Source organism: Ceratotherium simum, chromosome 2 (genome assembly GCF_057802395.1).
Source record: "Ceratotherium simum simum isolate JZ-2026a chromosome 2, ASM5780239v1, whole genome shotgun sequence".
NCBI lineage: Eukaryota > Metazoa > Chordata > Mammalia > Perissodactyla > Rhinocerotidae > Ceratotherium > Ceratotherium simum.
Genome location: NC_141901.1, coordinates 6,071,265 through 6,097,692, shown reverse-complemented (window position 1 = coordinate 6,097,692; position 26,428 = coordinate 6,071,265). Strand labels below are relative to the sequence as shown.

The 26,428-nt window shown below is 36.8% G+C and overlaps 1 protein-coding gene across 6 annotated transcripts in view; it reads left to right on the top strand.

Annotated features, from left to right (window-relative positions):
* Positions 1-23,804, top strand: part of CCDC181 (coiled-coil domain containing 181) — a 69,090-nt gene extending 45,286 nt beyond the window's left edge. For 5 of the 6 annotated variants that reach the window (XM_087437743.1, XM_087437723.1, XM_087437740.1 and 2 more), the window contains exons 5-6: positions 19,440-19,594; positions 20,641-23,804. In XM_087437743.1, the coding sequence (XP_087293869.1) occupies positions 19,440-19,594; positions 20,641-20,803 (318 nt within the window). In that variant the 3' untranslated portion in view covers positions 20,804-23,804. The remainder of the gene's footprint in view (positions 1-19,439; positions 19,595-20,640) is intronic. The other variant, XM_014783446.2, reaches the window with a different exon arrangement.
* The last annotated feature ends 2,624 nt before the right edge of the window (positions 23,805-26,428 follow it).

The following is a 26,428-nucleotide window of genomic DNA, read 5'->3' as shown; positions in this document are numbered from 1 at the left end:
TTTTCTTTAGCTTTATTGAGGTATAATTAACAAATAAAATTGTAAGATATTTGAAGTGTACAACATGATTTGATACACATACATTGTGAAAGGATTTCACCCATTAAGTTAATTAACATGTCCATCACCTCACATATTTAACCTCCCCCCCCTTTTTTTTGGTGAAAAGATTTAAGTTCTACTCTCTTAGCACATTTCAATTATAAAATGCAGTGTTATCAACTACAGTCATCAAGTTATACATTAGATCCTCAGACATTTTTCATCTTATAACTGAAAGTTTGTACCCTTTTACCAGCCTCTCCCTGTTTCTCCACCCCCTAGTTCCTGGTAACTACCACTCTACTTTCTATTTCTATGAGATTAACTTTTTTTTTTTTTTTTTAATATTCTACATATAAGTGATGCCATGTGGTATTTGTCTTTCTCTGTCTGTCTGGCTTATTTCACTTAGAATAATGCCCTGCAGGTTTATCCATGTTATTGCAAATGATAGAATTTCCTTCTTTTTTAAGGCTGAATAATATTCCATTGTATATATTTATATACACCACATTTTCTTGATCCGTTCATCTGTTGACAGACAGTTAGGTCATTCCATACCTTGCCTATTGCAAATAATGCTGCAATGAACACGGTAGTGCAGATATCTCTTTGAGATAATGGTTTTGTTTCCTTTGGGTATCTACCCAGCAATGGGATTGCTGGATCATTTAATAATTCTATTTTTAATTTCTCAAGGAACCTCCACACTGTTTTCTATAATGGCTGTCCCAGTTTACATTCCCACCAACAGTGCACAAGGGTTCCCTTTTCTCTACATCCTCTCCAGTGTTTGTTTTCTCTTGTCTTTTTGCTAACAGCATCCTAACATGTATGGGATAATATCCCATGGTAGTTTTGATTTGAATTTCCCTGATGTTTAGTGATATTGAGCATTTTTTCATGTACCTGTTGGCCATTTGTATTTCTTCTTTGGAAAAATGTCTATTTAGGTCCTTTGTCCATTTTTTAATTGGATTACTTGGTTTTCTTTGCTGTTGAGTTATATGAGTTCCTTGTATATTTTGGGTATTAACCCCTTATTGGATATGTGATTTGCAAATATTTTTTTCACATTCCTTAGGTTGCCTTTTCATTGAAGGTTTCCTGTGCTGAGCAGAAGCTTTTTAGTGTGATTTAGTCCCACTTGTTTATTTTTACTTACGTTGCCTTCGTTTTGGCTGTCAAATCCAAAAAATCATTTCTAAGAACAATGTCAAGGAGTTTATCCTTGATGTTTCCTACTAGGAGTTATACTGTTTCAGGTCTCCCTCTCAAGTCTTTAATCCATTTTGAGTTGATTTTTGGGTATGGTGTAAGATATAGGTCCAGTTTCATTCTTTTGCATGTGGCAATCCAGTTTTCCCCACTCCGTTTATTGAAGAGACTATCCTTTCCCCATTGTGTATTTTTGGTTCCTTTGTTGAAAATTAGTTGACCATATATGCATGGGTTTATTTCTGGGCACTCTATTCTGTCCCATAAATCTATGTGTCTGTTTTATGCCAATACCATACTGTTTTGATTACTAAGCTTTATAAATTATAGTTTAAAACCAGGAAGTGTGGTGCCTCCAGCTTTGTTCTTCTTCTTTTTTTTTAAAGTTATTGGTTTTCTTTCTTTCTTTTTTTTTTTTGTGAGGGAGATCAGCCCTGAGCTAACATCCGTGCTAATCCTCCTCTTTTTTTGCTGAGGAAGACTGGCTCTGAGCTAACATCTATTGCCAATCCTCCTCCTTTTTTTCCCCAAAGCCCCCCAGTAGATAGTTGTACGTCATAGTTGTACATCCTTCTAGTTGCTGTATGTGGGACATGGCCTCAGCATGGCCGGAGAAGCAGTGCGTTGGTGTGCGCCCGGGATCCGAACCCAGGCCACCAGTAGCAGAGCGTGCGCACTTAACCGCTAAGCCACCAGGCCGGCCCGCTTTTTTCTTCTTTCTCAAGATTACATTGGCTATTTGGGATCTTTTGTGGTTCCATACGAATTTTAGGATTGTTTTTTCTATTTCTGTGAAAAATGCCACTGGAAATTCTATAGGGATTGTAACGAATCTGTAGATTGCTTTGGGTAGTATGGACATTTTAACAATATTAATTCTTCCAATCCATGAGCATGGAATATCTTCCCATTTATTTATCTTTTTCGATTTCTTTCATCAATGTCTTATAATTTTCAGTGTATAGATCTTTCACCTTCTTGGTTAGATTTATTCCTAAGTACATAATTTATTATTTTTGATGCTATTGTAAAAGGGATTATTTTATTTAATTCTCTTTTTGATAGTTCATTGTTAGCGTATAGAAACACGATTGATTTTTGTATATTGATTTTGTATCCTGCAACTTTACTGAATTTGTTTATTAGTTCTAACAGTTTTTTGGGTGGAGTCTTTAGGGTTTCTATATATAATAACATGTTATCTGCAAATTTACAAAAAAACAATTTTACTTCTTCCTTTCTGATTTGGATGCCTTTTATTTCTTTTTCTTGCATAATTGCTCTGGCTAGGACTTCCAATACTGTGTTGAATAAAAGTGGTGCGAGTGGGCATTCTTATCTTGTTTCTGATCTTAGAGGAAAAGCTTTCAGCTTTCACTATTGAGTATGTTAGCTGTGGATTTGTCATATATGGCCTTTTTTATGTTGTGATACGTTCCTTCTGTACCCAGCTTCTTGAGAGTTTTTATCATGAAAAGATAATAAATTTTGTCAAATCCTTTTTCTGCATCTGTTGAGATGATACTGTGGGTTTTATCCTTCATTTTATTAATGTGGTGTATCACATTGATTTATTTGTGGATGTTGAACCATCAATGCATCCCTGGAATAAGTCCCACTTGAGCATAGTGTATGATCCTTTAATGTACTGCTGAATTAGGTTTTCTAATATTTTGTTGAGTATTTTTGCATTTGTATTCATCAAGGGTATTGGCATGTAATTTTCATTTCTTGCAGTGTCCTTATCTAGCTTTGGTACAACAGTAATGCTGGCCTTGTAAAATGAGTTTGGTAGTGTTCCCTTCTCTTTTATTTTTTGGAAGAGTTTGAGAAGGATTGGTATTAATTCTTCATATTTGATAGGATTTATCAGTGAAGCCGTCTGGTCCTGAACTTTTGTTTGTTGGGAAGTTTTTGATTATTGACTCAATCTCCTTACTAGTAATCAATCTGTTCACATTTTCTATTTTTTCCTCATTCAGTCTTGATAGGTTATATGTTTGTAGGAATTTGTCCATTTCTTCTAGGTTGTCCAATTTGTTGGTGTATAATTGTTCATAGTAGTCTCTTATGATCCTTTGTATTTCTGTGATGTCAGTTTTAATGTTTCCTCTTTAGTTTATAATTTTATTAATTTGAGTCCTCTCTTTTTTTTGGTAAGTCTAGCTAAAAGTTTGTCTATTTTGTTTATCTTTTCAAAAAAACATCTCTTAGTTTCGTTGATCGTTTCTATTGTCTTTTTAGTCTCTATTAATTTCTACTCTGATCTTTGTTATTTCCTTCTTTTTCTAGTTCCTTGAGGTGTAACGTTAGGTTGATTTTTGAGATCTTACTTTTTGTCTTAATGTAGGCATTTATCACTATGCACTTCCCTCTTAGAACTGATTTTCCTACATCCCATAAGTTTTCGTATGTTGTGTTTCTATTTTCATTTGTTTCAAGATATTTTTTGACTTCCCATTTGATTTCTTTTTTGACACATTGGTTGTTCAGGTGCCTGTTGTTTAATCTCCACATATTTGTGAATTTTCCATTTTTCTTCTTGCAGTTGACTTCTAGTTTCATACCATTGTGGTTGACAAGAATGCCTGATATGATTTCAGTTCTTCTTACATTTGTTAAGACTTGTTTTGTGGCCTAACATATGATCTGTCCTGGAGAATGTTCCATGTGTGCTTGAGAAGAATGTGTAATTTGCTGCTGTTGGATGGAATGTTCTGTAAATGTCTGTTAGATCCATCTGATTTAATGTGTAATTTAAGTCCATTGTTTCGGTATTGATTTTCTGTCTGATACATTGTTGAAAGTGGGGTACTGAAGTCCCCTTCTATTATTGTATTGCTGTGTATTTCTCCTTTTAGATCTGTTAATAGTTGTGTTATATATTTAGGTATTCCAATATTGGTGCATAAATATTTACAATTGTTATATTCTCTTGATGAATTGATCCCTTTATCGTTATGTAATAATCTTATTTATCTCTTGTTACAGAGAGAAATTTTTGTTCGTGGCTTAAAGTTTAGGTTGTATGATATAAATATAGCTACCCCAGCTCTGTTTTGGTTTCTATTTGCATGGAATATCTTTTTCCATCTCTTTATTTTCAGTCTATGGGTGTCCTTAGAGCTGAAGTTAGTCTCTTTTAGGCAGCATATAGTTGTGTTTTGTTTTTATATCCATTCAGCTGTTCTATGTCTTTTGATTGAAGAATTTAGTCTCCAAATTTAGTAAATTTGATTGGAGATTTACATTAAAGTAGTTATTGATAGGTATAGACTTACTATTGCCATTTTGTTAAATGTTTTCTGGTTGTTTTGTAATTACTTTGTTCATTTGTTCTGCTCTTACTCTCTTCTTTTGTGATTTGATGATTTTCCTTAGTGGTATGCTTCATTCTTGCTCTTTATCTTTTGTGTATCTGCTATAAGTGTTTGCTTTGTGGCTACCATGAGGCTTACATAAAACATCTTGTATTTATAATAGTCTATTGTACTTATAGTCATTTTTAATACTTTTGTGTTTTAATCTTCATACTAGAGCTATAAGTGACTTACCCACTACTATTACAACATTAGAATGTTCTGATATTAACTATATATTTACTTTTACCAGTGAGTTCTGATATTAACTATATATTTACTTTTACCAGTGAGTTTTATGCTTTCATGTTTTTCTGTTACTAATAGCATCCTTTACTTTCAACTTGAAGAATTCCCTTTAACATTTCTTGTAAGGCCAGTCTAGTGGTGATGAACTCCTTCAGCTTTTGTCTGTCTTTTTTTTTTTTTTTTTTTTGGTGCGGAATACTAGCCCTGAGCTAACATTCGATGCCAATCCTCCTCTCTTTGCTGAGGAAGATTGGCCCTGGGCTAACATCCCTGCCCATCTTCCTCTACTTTATATGGGATGCTGCCACAGCATGCCTTGATGAGTGGTGCATCAGTACGCGCCCGGGATCCGAACCTGCGAACCCTGGGCCACTGAAGCGGAGTGTGCACGCTTAACCACTGCCCCACCAGGCCGGCCCTCAGCTTTTGTTTGTCTTTACCTTTCCTTCAATTCTGCAGGACATCTTTGCTGGGTAGAGTATTCTTCATTGTCGGTTTTTTTTTCTTTCAGCACCTTCCCTTCTGGCCTGCAAGGTGTCTTCTGAAAAATCTGCACAGAGTTTTATGGAGGTTTTCTTGTATGTAACAAGTGACTTTTCTCTTGGTGCTTTTAAGAATCTCTCTTTGTGTTTGACATTTGATGATTTAATTATAGTGTGTCTCAGCGTAGGTCTCTTTAGATTCATCTTATGTGGAACTCTCTGGGCTTCCTGGATCTGAATGTCTGTTTTATTCCCTAGGTTAGGGAAGTGTTCAACTATTATTTCTTTTTATAAGCTTTCTTCCCCATTCTCTTTCTCTTCTCCTTTTGGGACCCCTATAATGTGTATATGCATTTTGGTGTCCCATAAGTCCCTTAAACTGTCTTCACTCTTTTTCATTATTTTTTCTTTTTGCTTCTCTGATTGGATGAATTCCACTGCCCTGTCCTTGAGTTTGCTGATCCTTTCTTCTGATGGATCTAGTTTGCTGTTGAACCCCTCTCTTGAATTTTTTCAATTCATTTATTGTATTCTTCAGCTCTGTCATTTCTCTTTGGCACTTTTAAAACATTTTCTATCTCTTTGTTGAAGTTCTCATGTTGTTCCTGCGTTGCTTACTTGACCTGGTGAGCATCTTTATAACTGTTATTTTGAACTTTCTATTAGATAAATCACTTATCTCTGTTTCACTAAGATCTGTTTCTGGAGATTTATCTTGTTCTTTTGTTTGGAACATATTCCTTAGTGTCTTCATTTTCCTTGACTTTGTTTTGGTTTCTGTACATTAGATAAAATAGCCACCTCTCCCAGTCTTGACAGAGTAGTCTCATGTAGGAGATCAAGCTCGTCAATCAGCCTGTCCTGATGTCCTAGTTGTTACTCAAACCTTTGGAATTTTCCAAGCTGCTTTCTTTGTTCTTAGTGGCTCTCAGTAGTTGAGGGTGTGCCAAGATACATCAGTTTTCCAAAAGGGAAGATTGCATTCAGCACCTAAATGCAGGCTAATTGGAAGCCAGACTCTCTGGCAGTAGCTGGGAAAGTATCTGGTTAAGCCCCTTCCATTGAGAAACTGGGAGATGGGCATTTTTGTGTGTAGCCTCTGTGCTGGGCCCAAGTGTATAGCCACAGGGAGGTGCTCCTGCGCCTGTTAAAAACTGCTTGTTTGATTGCTACTGTCCTCTGGGATTCATGAATGGAAGCCCCAGTGGATATCAGAGCCAGGCAATCCAGGGAGCTGTGCTTTGGGCCGCAACTGCAAAAGTTGGGGTACAGACGTTTGTACAATTTCCTTCCAAGGAGATACTGGCTACTTAGAACAGGCTACAAGGAGATGGCAGGGGAGGTGTCCGCCACCTTCCTTGGCCCGTGGGGAGGATCATAGCCAGCCTCTAGATGTATTCTAATTAGAAGTCTGACCTTCAGGCAGCAGCGTTTAAAGTATGCAGATGGACCCCTTTCAGGTAAAGATTGGGAGATGGGGCTTTTTTGCCTGCTCCCTCTGCACTGAGTCCTGGGGTGACAGCCGGTTAAGAACTTCTTTGTTTGTTACAGTCCAGTGGGACTTGTGAATGGAAGCCCCTTTGGCTTTCATAGCCAGGTGATCTAGTGACCTGTCTCTCAGGTGGCAGCACAAAAGGTGGGATGCAGGTGTGTGTACAAGCTCCCTCCAGGGAAATACTGGTGACCTTCAGTAGGTTACAGGGAGATGGCAGTTGAGGTGTCTGTTGGTTTCCCCATTCTCCGGGGAGGATTGCAGCCAGCCCCTAGATATGTGCCAAATGAGAACTCTGACCCTCAAGTGGCAGCTTTCAAAGTGTGCAGATGGACCCATTGCAGGGAAAGACTGGGAGATGAGTCATTTTGCCGGCTCCCTCTGTAGTGAGCCCTGGGGTGATAGCTGCAGCAAGTGCTTGTGTGCCCATTAACAACTGCTCCTTTGCTCTAGTCTTGTGGAACTCATGGATGCAGCTCTCATAGGCTTTCAGAGCTAGAGGATTTGGGGGCCTCTCCCTTGTGTGGGAGTCTTCAAAGTTGGGGTGCTAGATGTAGGGTCCAAACCCTTCACTCCTCAGGGAGACGCTGGGAGTTGGGAGTTGTTTCCCAATTGCATGGCACTGTGCTAGGCATGGGGTTTATGGTGAGAGTGTCTCAGCCTTTCCTACCTATTTTGATGTGGGTATTTTGTCATTCACTTGGGGTGTAAGAGTTGCTCAGCTAGTTTCTGGATTTCTTTCAGAGGTGATTTTTCCATGTGTGGCTTACCTTCAGTGTGTCCATGGGAGAAGCGGGGTTCAGGAGTCTCCTATTTGGCATATTGATCAACCTCCTGTTAAGTTTCCATTACTTTCCTGAGATTCTCTATCTATGCATTCATTATATCATATTTTCCTTTAATTTCTTGAAAATATTAGGCCTGTTTAAAGTCCATGTATGTAAATTCCAATAGCTGTGTCATCTCAGGATCTGTTTCTATTGACTGCCTTTTTCTCTAGATTATGGGTCACATTTTCCTGTTTCTCTGTATGTCTAGTGATTTTTTATTGTGTAATAGACTTTGAATCTTTAGTTGTGGTGAGTCTGGATTACATTGTTTTCCTTTAAAAGGTATCAAGGGGCCGGCCCTGTGGCTTAGCGGTTAAGTGCGCGCGCTCTGCTGCTGGCGGCCCGGGTTCGGATCCCGGGTGCGCAGGACACACCGCTTCTCCGGCCATGCTGAGGCCGCGTCCCACACACAGCAACTAGAAGGATGTGCAACTATGACATACAACTATCTACTGGGGCTTTGGGAGGAAAAAAAATAAAAATTATTAAAAAAAAAATAAATAAAAAAATAAAAGGTATCAAGCTTGTTCTGGTAGGCAGTAAAATTAGCATTGGATCCTCTCAATCCTGTTAGACATGGTTTTATGCTTTATTGTGATGGGCCTATTTTGGTTTTGTCCTTAGTCCTAGGTCATGGTCCTCACTGTAAGATATGACGCTTACTCCTGAAGCATAGCCCCTCTGGGGTTATATGTGTATGACCAAGGTACTCAGTGAAATATCTCCTCTCTTGTTGGGCTTGAATTCCAATGTCTCCTAGAACTGTGCAACCTGCGATATCTTCATTACTCGCAGGAGCCATTCTCTGCTAGATCCTCCAGAGCTTTACTCTGTGCATGTGCAGCCCAGTCCTTGCCAAGGCCCAAGGGAAACCCCCACACAGACTTCTGGGTTCTCTTTCTGCATGGCTCTTTTCTTTCCAGTACACTGCCCTGCAAATCCAATTGTCCCAGCAACCCCAGACTGCTATCTCTTTTCATCAGCTCTGGGAGACTTTTAACTGCTCTATGCTAAGGCTCCACTTTCCTACTCCATGGTCAGGAAAATGCCGCTAAGTTGAGAGCCAGGGCAAACCTGGGGCTTATATAATGTATTTTTCTTTCAGCAAATCACAGCTGTTACATATATTTTTTCTATTTTATAGTTGATTAGAGCACGAGGGTAAGTCTGATACCAATTACTCCATCAGGGCTAGATGCTGAAGTCTTTTATTTATTTATTTATTAATTATTGAATCAGAGAGTTTAATCCATTAGTAATTATTTAAATTTATTTTCTTTATTGAGGTCATAATAGTTTATAACATTGTGAAATTTCAGTTGTACATTATTATTTGTCAGTCACCATGTAAATGTGCCCTTTCACCCCTTGTGCCCAACCCCCTTCCCTTCTGATAACCACTAAACTGTTCTCTTTGTCCGTGTGTTAGTTTATCTTCCACATATGAGTGAAATCATATGGTGTTTGTCTTTCTCTGTCTGGCTTATTTCGCTTAACGTAATACCTCAAGGTCCATCCACGTTGTTGCGAATGGGACAATTTTGCCTTTTTTATGGCTGAGTAGTATTCCATTGTGTGTGTGTGTGTGTGTAACACACACACACACATATATATATATATATATACACCACATCCTCTTTATCCAATTATCAGTCAATGGGCACTTGGAGTGCTTCCACTTCTTGGCTATAGTGAATAATGCTACAATGAACATAGGGGTTCAGAAGTCTCTTTGAATTATTGATTTTAAGTTCTTTGGATAAATATGCAGTAGTGGGATAGCTGGGTCTTATGGTATTTCTATTTTTAATTTTTTTGAGAAATCTCCATACTGTTTTCCATAGTGGCTGCACCAGTTTGCATTCCCACCAGCAGTGTATGAGAGTTCCCTTTTCTCCACATCCTTTCCAACATTTGTTATTTTTTGTCTTGGTTATTATAGCCATTCTAATGAGTGTAAGGTAATATCGTAGTGTAGTTTTGATTTGCATTTCTCTGATGATTAGTGATGTTGAACATCTTTTCATGTGCCTTTTGGCTATCTGTATATCTTCTTTGGAAAAATGTCTGTTCCTATCCTCTGCCCATTTTTTGATGGGGTTGTTTATTTTTTTGTTGTTCAGTTTTGTGAGTTCTTTATATGTTTTGGAGATCAACTCCTTGTTGGATATATGATTTGCAAATATTTTTTCCCAGTTGGTGGGTTGTCTTTTTGTTTTATCCCTGGTTTCCTTTGCCTTGCAGAAGCTCTTTAGTTTGATGAAATCCCACTTGTTTATTTTTTCTTGTTTCCCTTGTCTGAATAGACATGGTATTCAAAAAGATCTTTCTAAGACTGATGTCAAAGAGTGTACTGCCTATATTTTCTTCTAGGAGTTTTATCATTTCAGGTCTTACCTTCAAGTCTTTGATCCATTTTGAGTTAATTTTGTTTATAATGGTCTACTTTTATTCTTTTGCATGTGGCTGTCCAGTTTTCCCAGCACCATTTATTGAAGAGACTTTCCTTTCTCCATTGTATGTTCTTAGTTCCTTTGTCAAAGAGCTGTCCGTAGATATGTGGTTTTATTTCTGGACTTTCAGTTCTGTTCCATTGATCTGTGTGTCTGTTTTTGTACCAGTACCATGGTGTTTTGATTACTATAGCTTTGTAGTATTTTTTGAAGTGAGGAATTGTGATGCCTCCAGCTTTGTTCTTTTTTCTCAACATTGCTTTAGCTATTCCGGGTCTTTTGTTGCCCCATGTGAATTTTAGTATTCTTTTTTCTATTTCCGTGAAGAATGTCATTGGGATTCTGATTGGGATTGCGTTGAATCTATAGATTGCTTTAGGTAGTATGGACATTTTAACTATGTTTATTCTTCTAATCCATGTGCATAGAATATCTTTCCATTTCTTTATTTCATCATCGATTTCTTCCAACAGTGTCTTATAGTTTTCATTGTATAGGTCTTTCACCTCCTTTGTTAAATTAAATTTATTCCTAGATATTTTATTCTTTTTGTTGCGATTGTAAATGGGATTCTTTTCTTGAGTTCTCTTTCTGTTAGTTTATTATTAGAGTATAAAAATGCAACTGAGTTTTGTATGTTGATTTTGTACCATGCAAGTTTATTGTAGTTGTTGATTATTTCTAATAGTTTTCCAATGGTTTCTTTAGGGTTTTCTATATATAAAATCATGTTGTCTGCAAACAGTGAGAGTTTCACTTCTTCATTGCCTATTTGGACTCCTTTTATTTCTTTTTCTTGTCTAATTGCTCTGGCCAAAACCTCCAGTACTATGTTGAATAAGAGTGGTGAGCGTGGGCACCTTTGTCTTGTCCCTGTTTTCAGAGGGGTGGCTTTCAGTTTTTCCCTGTTGGGTGTGATGTTGGCTGTGGGTTTGTCATATATGGCCTTTATTATGTTGAGGTGCTTTCCTTCTATACCCATTTTATTGAGAGTTTTTGTCATAAATGGATGTTGGATCTTATCAAATGCTTTCTCAGCATCTATTGAGATGATCTTGTGGTTTCTATTCCTCATTTTATTAATGTGGTGTATCACATTGATTGATTTGCAGACGTTGAACCATCCCTGTGTCCCTGGTATAAATCCTATTCGATCATGGGATATGATCTTTTTAATGTATTAGTGTATTTGGTTTGCCAGTACTTTGTTGAGGATTTTCGCATCTATGTTCATCAGTGATATTGACCTGTAATTTTCTTTCTTTGTGTTGTCCTTGGCTTTGGTATCAGGGTGATCTTGGCCTCACAGAATGTGTTAGAAAGTGTTCTGCCTTCCTCAACTTTCTGGAATAGTTTGAGAAGGAGAGGTATTAAATCTTCCTTGAACGTTTGGTAGTGTTCTCCAGAGAAGCCATCTGGTCCTGGACTTTTCTTTTTTGGGAGGTTTTTGATTTTCCTGTTTCAATCTCTTTACTTGTGATTGGTCTATTCAGATTCTCTATTTCTCCTTGGTTCAGTTTTGGGATGTTTTATGAGTCAAAGAATGTAGCTATCTCTTCTAGATTGTCCAATTTGTTGGCGTATAGTTTTTCATAGTATTCTCTTATAATCCTTTGCATTTTTGTGGTGTCGTAATTTCTCCTCTTTCATTTCTAATTTTATTTATTTGACCCATCTTTCTTTTTTTCTTTGTGCGTCTGGCTAGGGATTTGTCAATGTTTTTTATCTTCTTAAAGAATCAGCTCTTTGTTTCATTGATTCTTTCTACTGTTTTTGTTTGTTTGTTTCAATTTCATTTATTTCTGCTCTAATTTTTATTATTTCCCTCCTTCTGCCAACTTTGGGCTTTGTTCTTCTTTTTCTAATTCTGTTAGGTGTAGTTTAAGATTGCTTATTTGAGAATTTTCTTGTTTGTTAAGGTGGGCCTGTGTTGCTATGAATTTCTCTCTTAGGACTCCTTTTGCTGCATCCCATATGCATTGGTATGGTATATTTTTTAAAATTTTTTTTTTTAACTTATTTATTTTTCCCCTAAAGCCCCAAGCGATAGTTGTAAGTCATAGTTGCACATTCTTCCAGTTGCTGTATGTGGGACGCGGCCTCAGCATGGCCGGAGAAGCAGTGCGTCTGTGTGCGCCCGGGATCCGAACCCGGGCAACCTGCATCGCAGCGCACGCACTTAACCGCTAAGCCACGGGGCCGGCCCTGGTATGGTATATTTTTATTCTCATTTGTCTCCAGATATTTTTTGATTTCTCCTTTGGTTTGTTCAATGATCCATTGGTTGTTCAGTAGCATGTTGTTTAGTCTCCACATATTTGTCGCTTTCCCAGCGTTTTTCTTGTAGCTGATTTCTAGTTTCCTAGCATTATGATCAGAAAAGGTGCTTGATATGATTTCAATCTTCTTGAATTTATTGAGGCTTGCCTTGTTTCCCAACATATGGTCTATCCTTGAGAATGTTCCATGCACACTTGAGAAGAATGTATATTCTGCTGTTTTGGGGTGGAGTGTTCTATATATATCTATTAAGTCCATCTGGTGTGGTTTTTCATTTAAATCCACTATTTGTTGACTTTCTGTCTTGATGATCTATCCATTGATGTAAGTGGGGTGTTAAGATCCCCTACTATTATTGTGTTTTGTTTTTTTTTTAATAATTTTATTTATTTATTTTTTTTCACCCAAAGCCCCAGTAGATAGTTGTATGTCATAGCTGCACATCCTTCTAGTTGCTGTAGGTGGGATGCGGCCTCAGCATGGCCGGAGAAGCGGTGCGTCGGTGCACGCCTTGGATCCAAACCCGGGCCACCAGCAGTGGAGCGTGCACACTTAACCGCTAAGCCACGGGGCCGGCCCTGTGTTGTTGTTAATATATCCTTTTAGGTTTGTTAATAGTTGCTTTATGTACTTTGGTGCTCCTGTGTTGGGTGCATATATATTTATAAGTGTTATGTCTTCTTGGTGGAGTGTCCCTTTTGTCATTATATATTGCCTGTCTTTGTCTCTCATTACCTGTTTTGTCTTGACGTCTACTTTGTCTGATGTAAGTATGGCAATACCTGCTTTCTTTTGTTTGCCATTATCTTGGAATATTGTCTTCCATCCCTTCACTCTGAGCCTGTGTTTGTCTTTAGAGCTGTGTTTCCTGGAGGCAGCATATTGTTAGGTCCTGTTTTTTAATCCATCTTGCCACTCTGTGTCTTTTGACTGGAGAATTCAATCCATTTGCATTTAGAGTGATTATTGATATATGAGGGCTTAATGCTGCCATTTTAGCACTCGTTTTCTGGTTCTTCTGCATTTCTCTTGTTTCTTGTCTTGTGTATTTCAGACTACCAATTCAGTTTGATAGTTCCCTATGATGGTTTCCTTAGTTTGTCTTTATTTTTCATTTGTATCTCTGTTCTGATTATTTGTTTAGTGGTTACCATGAGGTTTGTATAAAAAATATCATAGATGAGATAGTCCATTTTCTGATAGCGTCTTATTTCCTTAGACTAAGCCGATTCCATCCCTGTTCTCTTCTCTTTCTAAGTTATTTAAACAACTTATTCCATCTTGTGTTGTGAGTTTGTCATTAAAATGATGAGATTTTATTTATTTTGGATGTTTTCCTTCCCTTTATCTTTAATGTTATAATTAAGTGTTTGCTAACCTGTTCTGATAGAGAGCTGCAATTTTCTGATTTTGTTTACATATTTATCTCCTTGCTCAAGGCTTTGTAACCCCTTGCTTTTTCTTTCTTTTTTTTTTTTTCAGGTATGAGGGCCTTCTTGATCATTTCTTATAAAGGGGGTCTTGTGGTGATGAACTCCCTTAGCTTTTGTTTGTTGGGGAAAGTTTTTATTTCACTATCATATCTGAAGGATATTTTCGCTGGATAGAGTATTCTTGGCTGAAAGTTTTTGTCTTTCAGAATTTTGAATATATCATTCCACTCTCTCCTAGCCTGTAAGGTTTCTGCTGAGAAATCCGCTGAAAGCCTGATAGGGGTTTCTTTACAAGTTAGTGTCTTCTGTCCTGCTGCCCTTAATATTTTTTCTTTGTCGTTGACTTTTGCCAGCTTTCCTACTGTATGCCATGGAGAAGGTCTTTTTACATTGATATAATTGGGGATTCTAGTAGCTTCTTTTACTTATATTTCCATCTCCTTCTCCAGCTTTGGGAAGTTCTCAACTATTATTTCTTTGAACAAGCTTTCTGCTCCATTCTCCTCTTCTCCCTCTGGAATATCTATAATCCTTATGTTGCGTTTCCTAATTGAGTCAGATATTTCTTGCAGAATTTCTTCATTTCTTTTCTAGTCTTAGATTTCTCTCTTCCTCCATCTGAAGCATTTCTATATTTCTGTCCTCCAGACTGCTGATTCTGTCCTCCATAATATCAACTCTGTTATTCAGGTAGTCCAGATTTTTCTTTATCTCATCCATTGTGTTTTTCATCTCCTACATTTCTGATTGGTTTTTCTTTATAGTTTCAATCTCTTTTGTGAAGAAGTTCCTGATTTCATTGAACTATCTGTATTTTCTTGTAACTCATTGAGTTTTTTTTATGATAGCTATTTTGAATTCTCTGTCATTTAGATTATAAATTTCTCTGCCTTCAGGATTGATTTCTAGGCGCTTGTCATTTTTTTTCTGGCCTGGAATATTTTATATTTTTTCAAACTGGTGGCATGGATTTGTGCCTCTGCATAGTGATAGTATCTGGTCGTACATTCCACCCGCTGCCACTGGGTAGGGGGTCAGGAGTTGTGTATTCTGAGCCTGCTGTGACCCCAGCTTGCTTGCTCGCAGCTGCTGCTTTTCTATCGTACACATGGATGCTCTGGCCAGTGGGCTATGCTGGAGCACCGGGTGGGAGGAAGAGCACTTTCTTTCACCTGTGCAATCCCAGGGGCTTATCACTCTGTCCTCCCTATCTGCTCTCCTGGGTTGCTCGCTTGATGAAGACACCCCTGCAATAGCTTAGTCACCTCTGTGTGGAGCTTTCCCATGGGCTGTGAGGGAACTTGGAAGGCAAAGTTGTTCCCTCAGAGAGCTGCCCCTCCCCCCTCTCCTCTCAGAGCCGTGCCTGGTCCCAGGCCCCGAGTCGCTGCCATTCGGGGAGGGAGAGGAGATCCCCTTACATCTTTCCACTTCCTCTGGGGGGTCCAGCACCTCCACCTTCAGAGGTATGGCTGCCTGGATCTCTGAGACATCTTTTGTGTTGTGTGAATATCCTCTGTTGGTATATGAATGTCCTTTTCATTGTATCTTAGAGAGGAGAGTCTAAAGGAAGAGCTCACTCTGCCATGATGCTGACGTCACTCCATTAGTAATTTTGTTGTTGTTGTTGTTGAGGAAGATTCGCCCTGAGCTAACATCCGTGCCAGTCTTCCTCTATTTTGTTTATGGGTTGCCACCACAACATGGCCACCAACGAGTGGTGTCAGTTCATGCCCAGGAACTGAGCTCAGGCTGCTGAAGCAGAGCACGCTGAACTTTACCACTAGACCATGGGTCTGGCCCCCATTAATAATCATTTTTATAGTTTATATTTGATCTTTATCATTCTTTCTGTTTTTTATATTTCCTTAGAATTTCTTTCTATTTTGGTTCCCCCTACTGTAGATAGTTATTTGCTATTACCTGATGCAGTGATTTCACTGATAGCCTTTTAAATTCTGCTTCAATTTACCTTAAATTTTAAAGACATATATTCTTAAATCTTTATTAAATTAAATGTAATAGGAATAGAGATTCTGATCCTCCTTTGAGGAAGATAAGGGGCTTGGGATTTTTGTGCCCTTTCACCCCCTGTTTTTGTTAATCTAAGGTCATCATGCTCATCGTATTTAATTAAAACTTCAAAAAATAATATAACCCTCCAAGCAACATTTAAAAAATATTCAGTATATTTTTGAATGGATAATCCAAATATATAGGTCGAAGTCAAAAGGAACAAAGAATTTTTTCTCCCACCCAATTTCTCAGCTTATAAATTCTCCTTTTCCTGTAACAACCAGTGTTACCAGTTTTTTGTGCTTCTTCCCAAGAATATTTTCTAAGTATATATAAACATATATGTATATAGAACCATACTCTATAGATTGATCTGCTCCTCCTTGATGTTTCACTGAATATACCTTAGTGATCATTCCATATTGGTATGGAGATGGAGCTTTTAAATAATTACTTAGTGTTCTATTGCATGGATAGATCGTAATTTATTTGATCTTTCCATTATTGATTACCATTGAAATGTTTCTAATCTTTTGGTATTACAAACAATGTTGTAGTAATTATCCTTGTATATATGTTAATTTGCAAATATAAGAGTTTAAATAGAGGATACAATTGAGGAGGTAGAATTGCTCAGTATTCTCTTTTAAAAATTTGACAAATATTGCCAAATTGCTTCCCATAGATGTACCACTTTATACTCTCATCAAAGTATATGAGAGTGCCTGCACCCCATACAATCTCAATAAGAAATGTGCTTTCAAGAGTTTTCATCTTAATCAATTTGATAGGTAGGAAATGTTTGATTGTAGTCCGTGAGATTGAACATCTATGAGCTGTTTGAATTTTCTTTTCATATAAAAATCCTCTGTCAACTTTTCTGTCAGGAATATTGGTGCTTTCTTTTTGATATATGGGAACTTTTTTTTTTTTTTTGTGAGGAAGATCAGCCCTGAGCTAACATCCGTGCTAATCCTCCTCTTTTTTTGCTGAGGAAGACCGGCTCTGAGCTAACATCTATTGCCAATCCTCCTCCTTTTTTCCCCCCAAAGCCCCAGTAGATAGTTGTATGTCGTAGCTGCACATCCTTCTAGTTGCTGTATGTGGGACGCGGCCTCAGCATGGCCGGAGAAGTGGTGTGTCGGTGCACGCCCAGGATCCGAACCCGGGCCGCCAGTAGCGGAGCGCGCACACTTAACCGCTAAGCCATGGGGCCGGCCCTATGGGAACTCTTTATGCATTATGAAAACTAGTTTTTTGAGAGATTCACTGCAAATTTTTTTCCTTTTGTTTTTTATAAAACCATGAAAAGAAATCCTGAAAAAATTAAAAAACAATCATTTAAAGCAAGACATAAAAACCTACATTCAATCTATGCGCAAATTCTGTCAGTTCTATCTTCAAAGTATATCCAGATCCACCACCCTAATCCAAACCTCTGTCATCTCTTGCCTGGACTGTTGCAAAAGCCTAATAACTGGTCTCCCTTCTTCCATCTTGCCTCCCCCATCCCAGTCTTTTTTCTATATAGCAGTCAGAGTGATCTTTCTAAAATGTAAATAGATTGTGTCACTTATGCTCAGAAACCTCCAATGGCTTCTCACGTCAAAATAAAATCCACAGTTCCTACTATAGCCTACAAGGTTGTACATTATCTGATCCCTGTTACTTCTATGACTTCATCTCCTACCACTCTCCAGCCACTTTGCTACAGCTTCACTTTGACTTCTCTGCTATTTATTGAACATGCCATTCACAACTCCTTCTCAGATCCTTTGCTCTTACTGTTATTACTGCTTGAAATACTCTTTCTCCTGATATCCCATAACTTTCTCCCTCACTTTCTATCTAAATGCCACCCCTTGTCCTCATCTCACCCTTTATTTATGCTCTCTCTTAACTGTACTTTTCTTTTGAATCTGACATATCAATCATCTATTTTCATCTCCTCATCTGGAAGAACACTGCCCAATACAACTTTCTGTGATGATGGAAATGTTCTAAATCTGCATTGTCGAATAAAGTAACCATGCTAGCCACAATGTGGTTATTAAGAACTTGAAATATAGCTAATGTGATTAAGGTACTGAATTTTAAATTTTATTTAAGTAGCCACACATGAATACCAGCTACTGTATTGTACAGTGCAAGCATAGAATATATGAGAGAGGGAACCTTGTTTTTATTCACTGATGCAATCCAGTACCTATGTACCTGTAGATACTCTATGTAGTAGATACTCTATAAATATCTGTTGAATGAATAAATGAACAGAGATACCCATCAATCCTGTTCATCCCTGAATCCTTGACTCTTTTGATCTATAATTCCAGATTGAACACTTTTTAGTCATCTCAACCATTCCGGGTGTTCAGCAATGATCCTTTAGGTCCATGGGTCTTCTTTACACAGTTCAGCATTGTACATCAAAGATCCTAAGTTACATAAACTTTATAAATTAGACTAGAGCATACTTGGCAATGTGGTTACAGATAAAGGAAAATGCAAGACATAGGAGAGGTCTCCTCTATCACAGAGCTCATACAGTCACATGTCACTTAACAACTGGGATATGTTCTAAGAAATGTGTCATCAGGTGATTTTGTCATTGTGCATACATCATAGAGTGTATTTATACAAACCTGGATGGTATAGCCTACTACACACGTAGGCTTAAATGGTACTAATCTCATGGGACCACTGTCATATATTTGGTCCGTCATTGACTGAAAAGTCATTAAGTGATGCATGACTGTATTTGGAGAAAGTATTAAATGAGTGCATCCTTTCCTTTTGTGTGCTAGCCAGGCATCCATATAATGAGTTATACTTTTCCCAAGGCTAAAGAGCCCCAAATCTGTCCCTTTTCTCTCTTTATTCTCCCAAATAAGAGCTCTTTCAACTTTTGAAAATTCCCTGAAGATAGTATCCATCATGAAATTTAAGGAACCCACAATAAGCTACTCCCACTAGCTTTTTCTTATGAGAAAATTCTTATGACTGGAAATCCTTATGGCCATCCTCCATAATAATAATTATAGTTTTGGAGATGTGCTGGGCAGTTAGATGCTCTAAAAACTTAAAAACAAAGGTAGAATTTAAAAGAAAAGATGAACAACATAAGTGTTAGATCATTGGTCTACAAACTGTATTCCATGGCGCTCTTTCAGGAATTGCTACAAAGACCTCAACTCCACTCCTACTGCCTATCTCCAACCTTTCCTCAACCCTGTTTTACATATTTATGCCATTGTGCCAAATTATTTTCTTTGTCAAAGGGCACGACTTGGAATAGTTTGCAAATCACTGTGTTTACACCTTCTTCATTTATTGATTATCTCAGTAGGACTTTTGAAAGAAGCCAGATGGTAATGAGTTCAATGTTGAATTTTCTGACAGAAGGGTAATCAGTGTTGCTGATTCAAAGGTGATATATTTGGTTTGGATACTAGGAGTGCAGGTAATGAGGTTGGTATTATTATGAAAAATTGATGAGTGGGACATGTATTCTTGGAGGGTCCTATAGGCAGGGCCTTAAAAACTAGTTTTGGTTTATTTAAATTAAGCAAAGCTTATTTTTATAATTAGCAGGAAAACAGAGATCCACAACAAGCTTTTCGATTATGGCTTAAAAAAAAGCATGAAGAGCAGCTGAAAGAAAGAAAGACTGAAGAACTGCGAAAGCAAGAGGAATGCTTATACTTCCTTAAAGGAACAGAAGGCCGTGAAAGGGCCTTTAAACTGTAAGTCAAAGGCAGGACATTTTTTTCCCTTCCTAAAGGTCATTTTAGGATGTTAAATAATCAATAAAGTTTGAAAAGAAACACCAAAATATTTTATCTCTTACATTACATACCTATTCAATTTTAAATCCACACTTTAAAAAATGTGTGAGAAAATTCTTTAACTCCATACTTTGAATATTTTTACCATTCTTTCTTGAAGATATTTCTCAATACTAAAATTGCTTCTTATGGCACCAATGTGATAGCCTTTGATAGCCTACCATTTATTTATTTGTTTGTTAGTTGATTTGTTCATTTCTTAGAGAAATGGGCCAAAGATTGGTTACAGCTTCTCCTACATAGTCCTCAGAAAAATTGAATAGAGAGTTGCATTTACCAAGAAATATTTTTCTGTAAAGAAAGGCAGTCAGGCTGAGGAGGAAGATATGTATAGACTATTGATGTTATTTTATTTAAGCAAGTTTTGTAGACTTAAATTTGTTAGAATGTGGACTTTTCCTTCACCCTTTTTGAAGTTTTTTATGCTTAGGCTTATTTTTCCATTTTAAGGAAGAACTATTTTATGCACTGAAAAGCAAGAGCTCTATAATTTCCCTACCAAGTAGAGGAAGGCAACATTTCTGCATGCTGGTATTTTTAACCTGGTTAAGTAATGTTTTAGAATACAGCTAGCTGCAAAAAATAAGTTATTTGGAATCTTCAAATACTTATTTGCTTAGAAAACCACATTTTAAAAAAAGGATAGGACCTATATCACATATAAAATATTGTATTTATTACTAAAAAACAATTATGTTGGCAGTTTCATTCTAAGTCAAACTTAATTTCAAACACTTGATACCAAATGTAACCATGCTTTCTTGTGTAAGCCTGGGGTATAAGCCTGAAATTTTTCAGTTAATACCTTAATAATTTGTGTTGTGACTACAGCATTTTGGTGTAAAGAAACTAAACTTCCTTTAATTGTCTATAGTAATAACTTTATAGTATGAAGAGCATATTTGGTTGATACTCACCAGATCTGATCATGTCTCTTTCTACAGCTGGCTGAGAAGGAAACGGATAGAAAAACTAGCAGAGCAACAAGCTGCCAAAGAAAGAGCTAGACAGCTCCGACTAGAAGCAAAGCATTCTAAACACTTACAGTACCACCTATATAATATGCCAGAAGCCAAATCTTTTCGTTTTACTGATCCTTACAACTGACAGTATCTATTAAATACTTCATTTGGAAGCTGCTATCCTCCGAGTTTTGCATATCATTTCTTATGGCCTGTGTGCTTTGGTCATACTCTGAATTATGGAAATGGTACATATCTTTTGGTGATGTTGACAGTGAATTTATCTTTTATTTTTTAACACTAGAACAAAATAAATTTCTTCTCTCGCAGTGTTGTAATGTGTTATACCATCTCTTAGTCCATGCAATAAATTGCACAACAAATGAACTCTACATTCCTTTACTTCCAAATTATTTTAACATTTCTAGCTGGAAAGAACACAAGAAAGGGACAGAGCTTCATTCTTAGTTCCTATTATCATTAAAAAAATTGCAATAGAACATTCCATAAGGTGGGAGTGACCTCTTAAACAAGTCTGGTTCAAGGCCTTATACAATGTCCTGTTTATGTCAGTTTTGAATTTGAATAGCTGTGGCAAGCTAGGCAATAGGGTAGGCCTACTTCCACATGTTTTTTTTAAAAAGCAAAGATAATAACAATTATGCATAATACTACTTTAGATATGTTACAAAATCAGCCAGCACTTCTTGAGAGTTTATAATGTGTCTGGTATTGTGGTTGTAAATGCTTCACATAAATAATTCGATATAATGCTTATAACAACTCTATTAGTCTTGTTTTGCAGATGAGGAAACTAAAGTACAGAGGTGAATAGCTTGCTCACAGACTCTGATCTGTATGATTGCAAAATCCTTGCTCTTAGTTATATTATAAAGCTTACATACCTTGGTAGACATTTATGAAATATTTAAGACTATACAGGAATCCGATGTGTGGAGGAACAGTACCCTTGATATGTGTAGAAGCATTTAAGGGGTGGAGGACAAAGGTAAACATACAAGTGTGATGTAGAGTGGAGAATCACTATAGGAGTTCTATTAAAGCTTCAGAAGACAAGGTTCTTATCAACTGGGTATTTGCACCTCAATTACTTGACCATAATTAGAAAACACAGAGAACTATTCAATCCTGTCTCTGCTTCTTACAGCACTTTGAGCACATACCAAGCAATTTAACATTTCATTATAACTAGTCTTGTGTCATTTAAAGTTATCCTAAGGATAAGAACCAATTTGAAGTTTAAATATTCCACATTAAAAAAAAAGTTTGGAATTTTGATAGAGATTGCAGTGAATCTGTAGATTGTATTGGGTAGTATTGCCATCTTAGTAATACTGTCTTCCAATCCATAAACACAGAATGTCTTTTCATTTAGTGCAGCAAGGTTTTGTAGTTTTCAGTGTACAAGTCTTTCACCTCCTTGGTTAAATTTATTCATAGATATTTTATTCTTTTGGATTCTATTGCAAAAGGACATGTTTTCTTAATTTCCTTTTTGGGTTGTGTACTCAAAACACAAATACAAATGATTTTTGTGTATTAATGTTGTACCCTGCAACTTTGCTGAATTTATTAGCACTAGATTTTTTGGTGAATTTTTTGGAATTTTCTATATATAGGATAATATCTTCTGCAAACAGAGATAGTTTTACTTCTTCCTTTCCAAATTGGATGCCTTTTATTTCTTTCTCTTGACTGATTACTCTGGCTAAACCTTCCAGTATGCTGTGTAAGAGTAGTGGTGAAAGTAGGCATCCTCACTTTGTTCTTGATCTTAGGAGGAAAGCTTTTAGTCCTTCACCATTGAGGGGGATGCTAGCTGTGGGTTTTCTATAAATGCCCTTTACAAAGTTGAAGTTCTACTTTTATTCCTCTATTCTACTTATTCCTATTCTTCTGTTTTTCTGAGTGTTTTTATCATGAAAGGGTGTTGGATTTTATCAAATCTTCTTTCTGCATCTAGTGAAATGATCATGTGGTTTTTCTCCTTTGTTCTATTAATGTGATATATTATATTGTTCATTTTCTTATGTTGCACCACCCTTGCACTCCTGAGATAAATACAGTTTGGTCACGGTGTGTAACCCTTTTACTGTGCCATTGCATTTGATTTGCTAGTATTTTGTTGAGAATTTTTCATTTACATTTCATGAGATAATGGTCTGTAGTACTCTTTTCTTGTGGTGTCTTTGTGTGGCTTTGCTATCAGGGTAATACTGGCCTCATAGAATGAGTCAGGAAGTGTTCCCTGTTCCCCTCATTTATTTATTTATTTGAGAGTTTATAATGTGTCAGGTACACATTATGTTGTGTATCAGATGTTGTGTACCAAATGTTTCTTTCTTTCTTCTTTTCTTTCTTTCTTCCCTCTCTCTCAGCTAACATTTGTTGCCAATCTTCCTCTTTTTTGCTGAGGAAGATTGGCCCTGGGTGAACATCCATGCCCATCTTCCTCTACTTTATATGGGATGCCTGCAACAGCGTGGCTTGATGAGCAGTGCATAGGTCCACACCCAGGATCTGAACCCGTGAACCCTGGGCCACTGGAGTGGAGCGCATGATCTTAACCGCTAAGCCACCAGGCTGGCCCCTCTTTTATTTTTTTTTGGAAGAGATTGAGAATGATTGGTATTAATTCTTCTCTTAATAGTTGGTAGAATTCACCAGTGAAACTATTCAGTCCTGGACTTTTGTTGGGAGTTTTTTTTAATAGACTTCATTTTTTAGGGCAGTTTTAGGTTCACAGCAAAATTGAGCAAAAAGCAGAGTTCCCATATAACCCCTGCTGCCCCACGTCCTCAAAACCTCCTCCACTATCAATCAACATCCCTCACCACAGTGATACATTTGTTACAGTCAATGAACCTACATTGACACATCATTATTACCCAACATCTGTCGCTTACATTGGGATTCACTCTTGGTCTTGGGAGGTTTTTGATTACTGATTTAATCTCTACTTGTTATAGGCCTGTTCATATTTTCTATTTCTTCTTGAGTCACTTTTGATAATTTATGTTTCTGGAATTTATCCATTTCATGTAGGTTACTTAATTTGTTGATGTACAATTGTTCCTTTTTTATTTATATGAGGTTGGTAATAAAGTCCCCACTTTCACTTCTGATTTTAGTTATTTACATCTACTTTTTTTCTTTGTCTGGCTACAGGTTTGTCAATTTTGTGAATCTTTTCAAAGAACCAACTTTTGGTTTTCTTGAAACTCTTGTTTTTTATTCTCTCTTTTGTGTAACTCCACTCTAATTTCAATTTCCTTCTTTATGCAGCTTTGGGTTTAGTTTGCTCTTTTTTTCCTAGTCCATAAGGTGTAATGGTAGGTTCTTGATTTGAGATTTTTTATTTTTAGCTGGTATCTGTATTATTATTATTATTGATACTCTTAAACCAATTGTAGAAGTGTGCCGCTAGTTTCTGGTTACAAGAGTGTATGTACAATTTTTTTTTAAGTTGTGATAAAATATATATAACATAAAATTGACCATTGTTTAAATGTACAATTCAGTGGCATTAAGTACATTCATACTGTTGTACAACCATCACCACTTTCCATCACCAGAATTTTTCATCATCCCAAACTGAAACACTTTACCTATTAAAAACTCCCCATTCTGCCTTCCCTTAACTCCTGGTAACCACTATTCTACTTTCTGTCTCCAGGAATTTGATGATTTCAAGTACTTCATATAAGTGGAATCATAAACTATTTGTCTTTTTCTTTCTGATATTTCATTTAGTGTAATATTTTAAAGGTTCATCTATGCTGTAGCATGTATCAGATTTTCATTCTTTTTTTTTTTATAATTTTATTTATTTTTTCCCCCAAAGCCCCAGTAGATAGTTGTATGTCATAGTTGCACATCCTTCTAGTTGCTGTATGTGAGACACGGGCTCAGCATGGCCAGAGAAGCAGTGCGTCAGTGCGCGCCCAGGATCCGAACCTGGGCCGCCAGCAGTGGAGCGCGCGCACTTAACCGCTAAGCCACGGGCCCAGCCCCAGATTTTCATTCTTTTTAAGGCTGTATAATATTCCATTGCATGTATATACCACATTTTGCTTAACCGTTCATCCATCAAAGGATGCCTGTTTTACTTCAGCCTTTTGGCTATTGTGAATAATGCTGCTATGAACATTGGTATACAAATATCTGAGTCCTTGCTTTCAGTTCTTTTGAATATCCACCTAGAAGTGGAATTGCTGGGTCATATGGTAAATTGTATGTTTAATTTCTTAAGGAACTGTCATACTGCCTTTAATAGTGGCTGCAACATTTCATATTCCCACCAGCAATGCATAAGGGTTCCAATTTCTCCACATCATTGCCAACACTTGTTATTTTGCTTTTTTGATAATAGCCATCCTAATGGGTATGAAGTGATCTCAATTTGCATTTCCCTAATGCTTAGTGATGTTGAGCATCTTTTGATGTGGTTTTTGGACATTTGTATATCTTTTTGGAGGAATATCTATTCATGTCCTTTGCTCATTTTGAAATTGGATTGTTTGTTTCTTGGTTGTTGATTTGTAGTTCTTATTTATTCTGGACACTAGACTCTTATTAGATATAGGATTTGCAAATTTTCTCCCATTCTGTGGGTTACCTTTTCACTCTGTTGATAGTGTCCTTTGCTGTACAGAAGTTTTTAATTTCGATGAAGTTCAGTTTATCTGTTTTTCTTGTTGTTATTGTTGCCTGTGCTTCTGGTGTTGTATCCAAGAAATCATGGCCAAATCCAATGTCATGAAGATTTTCGTCTATGTTTTCTTCTAAACGTTTTATACTAAATAAACCTCAAGGAAAGGCTGAAGAATCAATTGTAAATAGTATAAGCTAGATGAAGACTTGAACTGAAGCATATCATTCTCAGGGAAAAAAATCAATATTCAAAATGAAGAAGGTAGAGAAATTTGCCACTTGAAAGTATAAATATAACTCAGATGAACCAGATTAAAAATATCGTTAAGTTGAAAATAAAATAAATATATTGTTATTTGACCAGATTTGTCTTTTGAAGATTTCTCTACTGATAGGCACTTCTGCAACTAATTAGTGTAATTTGGTATAAACCGTTTGTGGACATTTTTAAAGGCCTATAAAAAAGTGTTTTATGATGGTCCATTATAAATAAACAATATATATTACATAATATAAATTAATTGATGGATTGCATTTTTGAGTTTGCACGTTCTAGAAATATCCTACTTTTTTCGCCATATTTTAGAAATAGATTGGATATTCCTGTTGTGTTGCATTTGCCAAAATGAGCTCAATAATTAGAATCTGTTTCTTTTATATGTCACGTTGCATCTATTCAAAATATGGAATCCCCTGCACAAAACCAACATGAGAACATGTTTTGCTGAAGCACTTGTTAATGTGGCTGTAAAATATTTTTAATTGTCCTGACACATTTTTAAAAGATGATTCCCTTCACCCATAGTATTTCCATAAGCCTCTTTTGTGGCCCCAAAATCATTTACTTTAGAGTAGGAGTCAGAAAAGTTTTTCTGGAAAGGGCCAGATAGTAAATATTTTAGGCTTTTGCAGACCCTATTCTGCAAAATCTATTCAACCCTGTTGTACACCGACAATAGTAAATGAATGGGTATGGCTGCAAATGACCCAGGGCCATAGTCTGCCAAGCCTTGCTTTAGAATACCAAAATTAAATCTGCTCATATAAAATATATAGCAAGATAAATAATAACTTAGGGCCTAAAAGAAAGGTATAC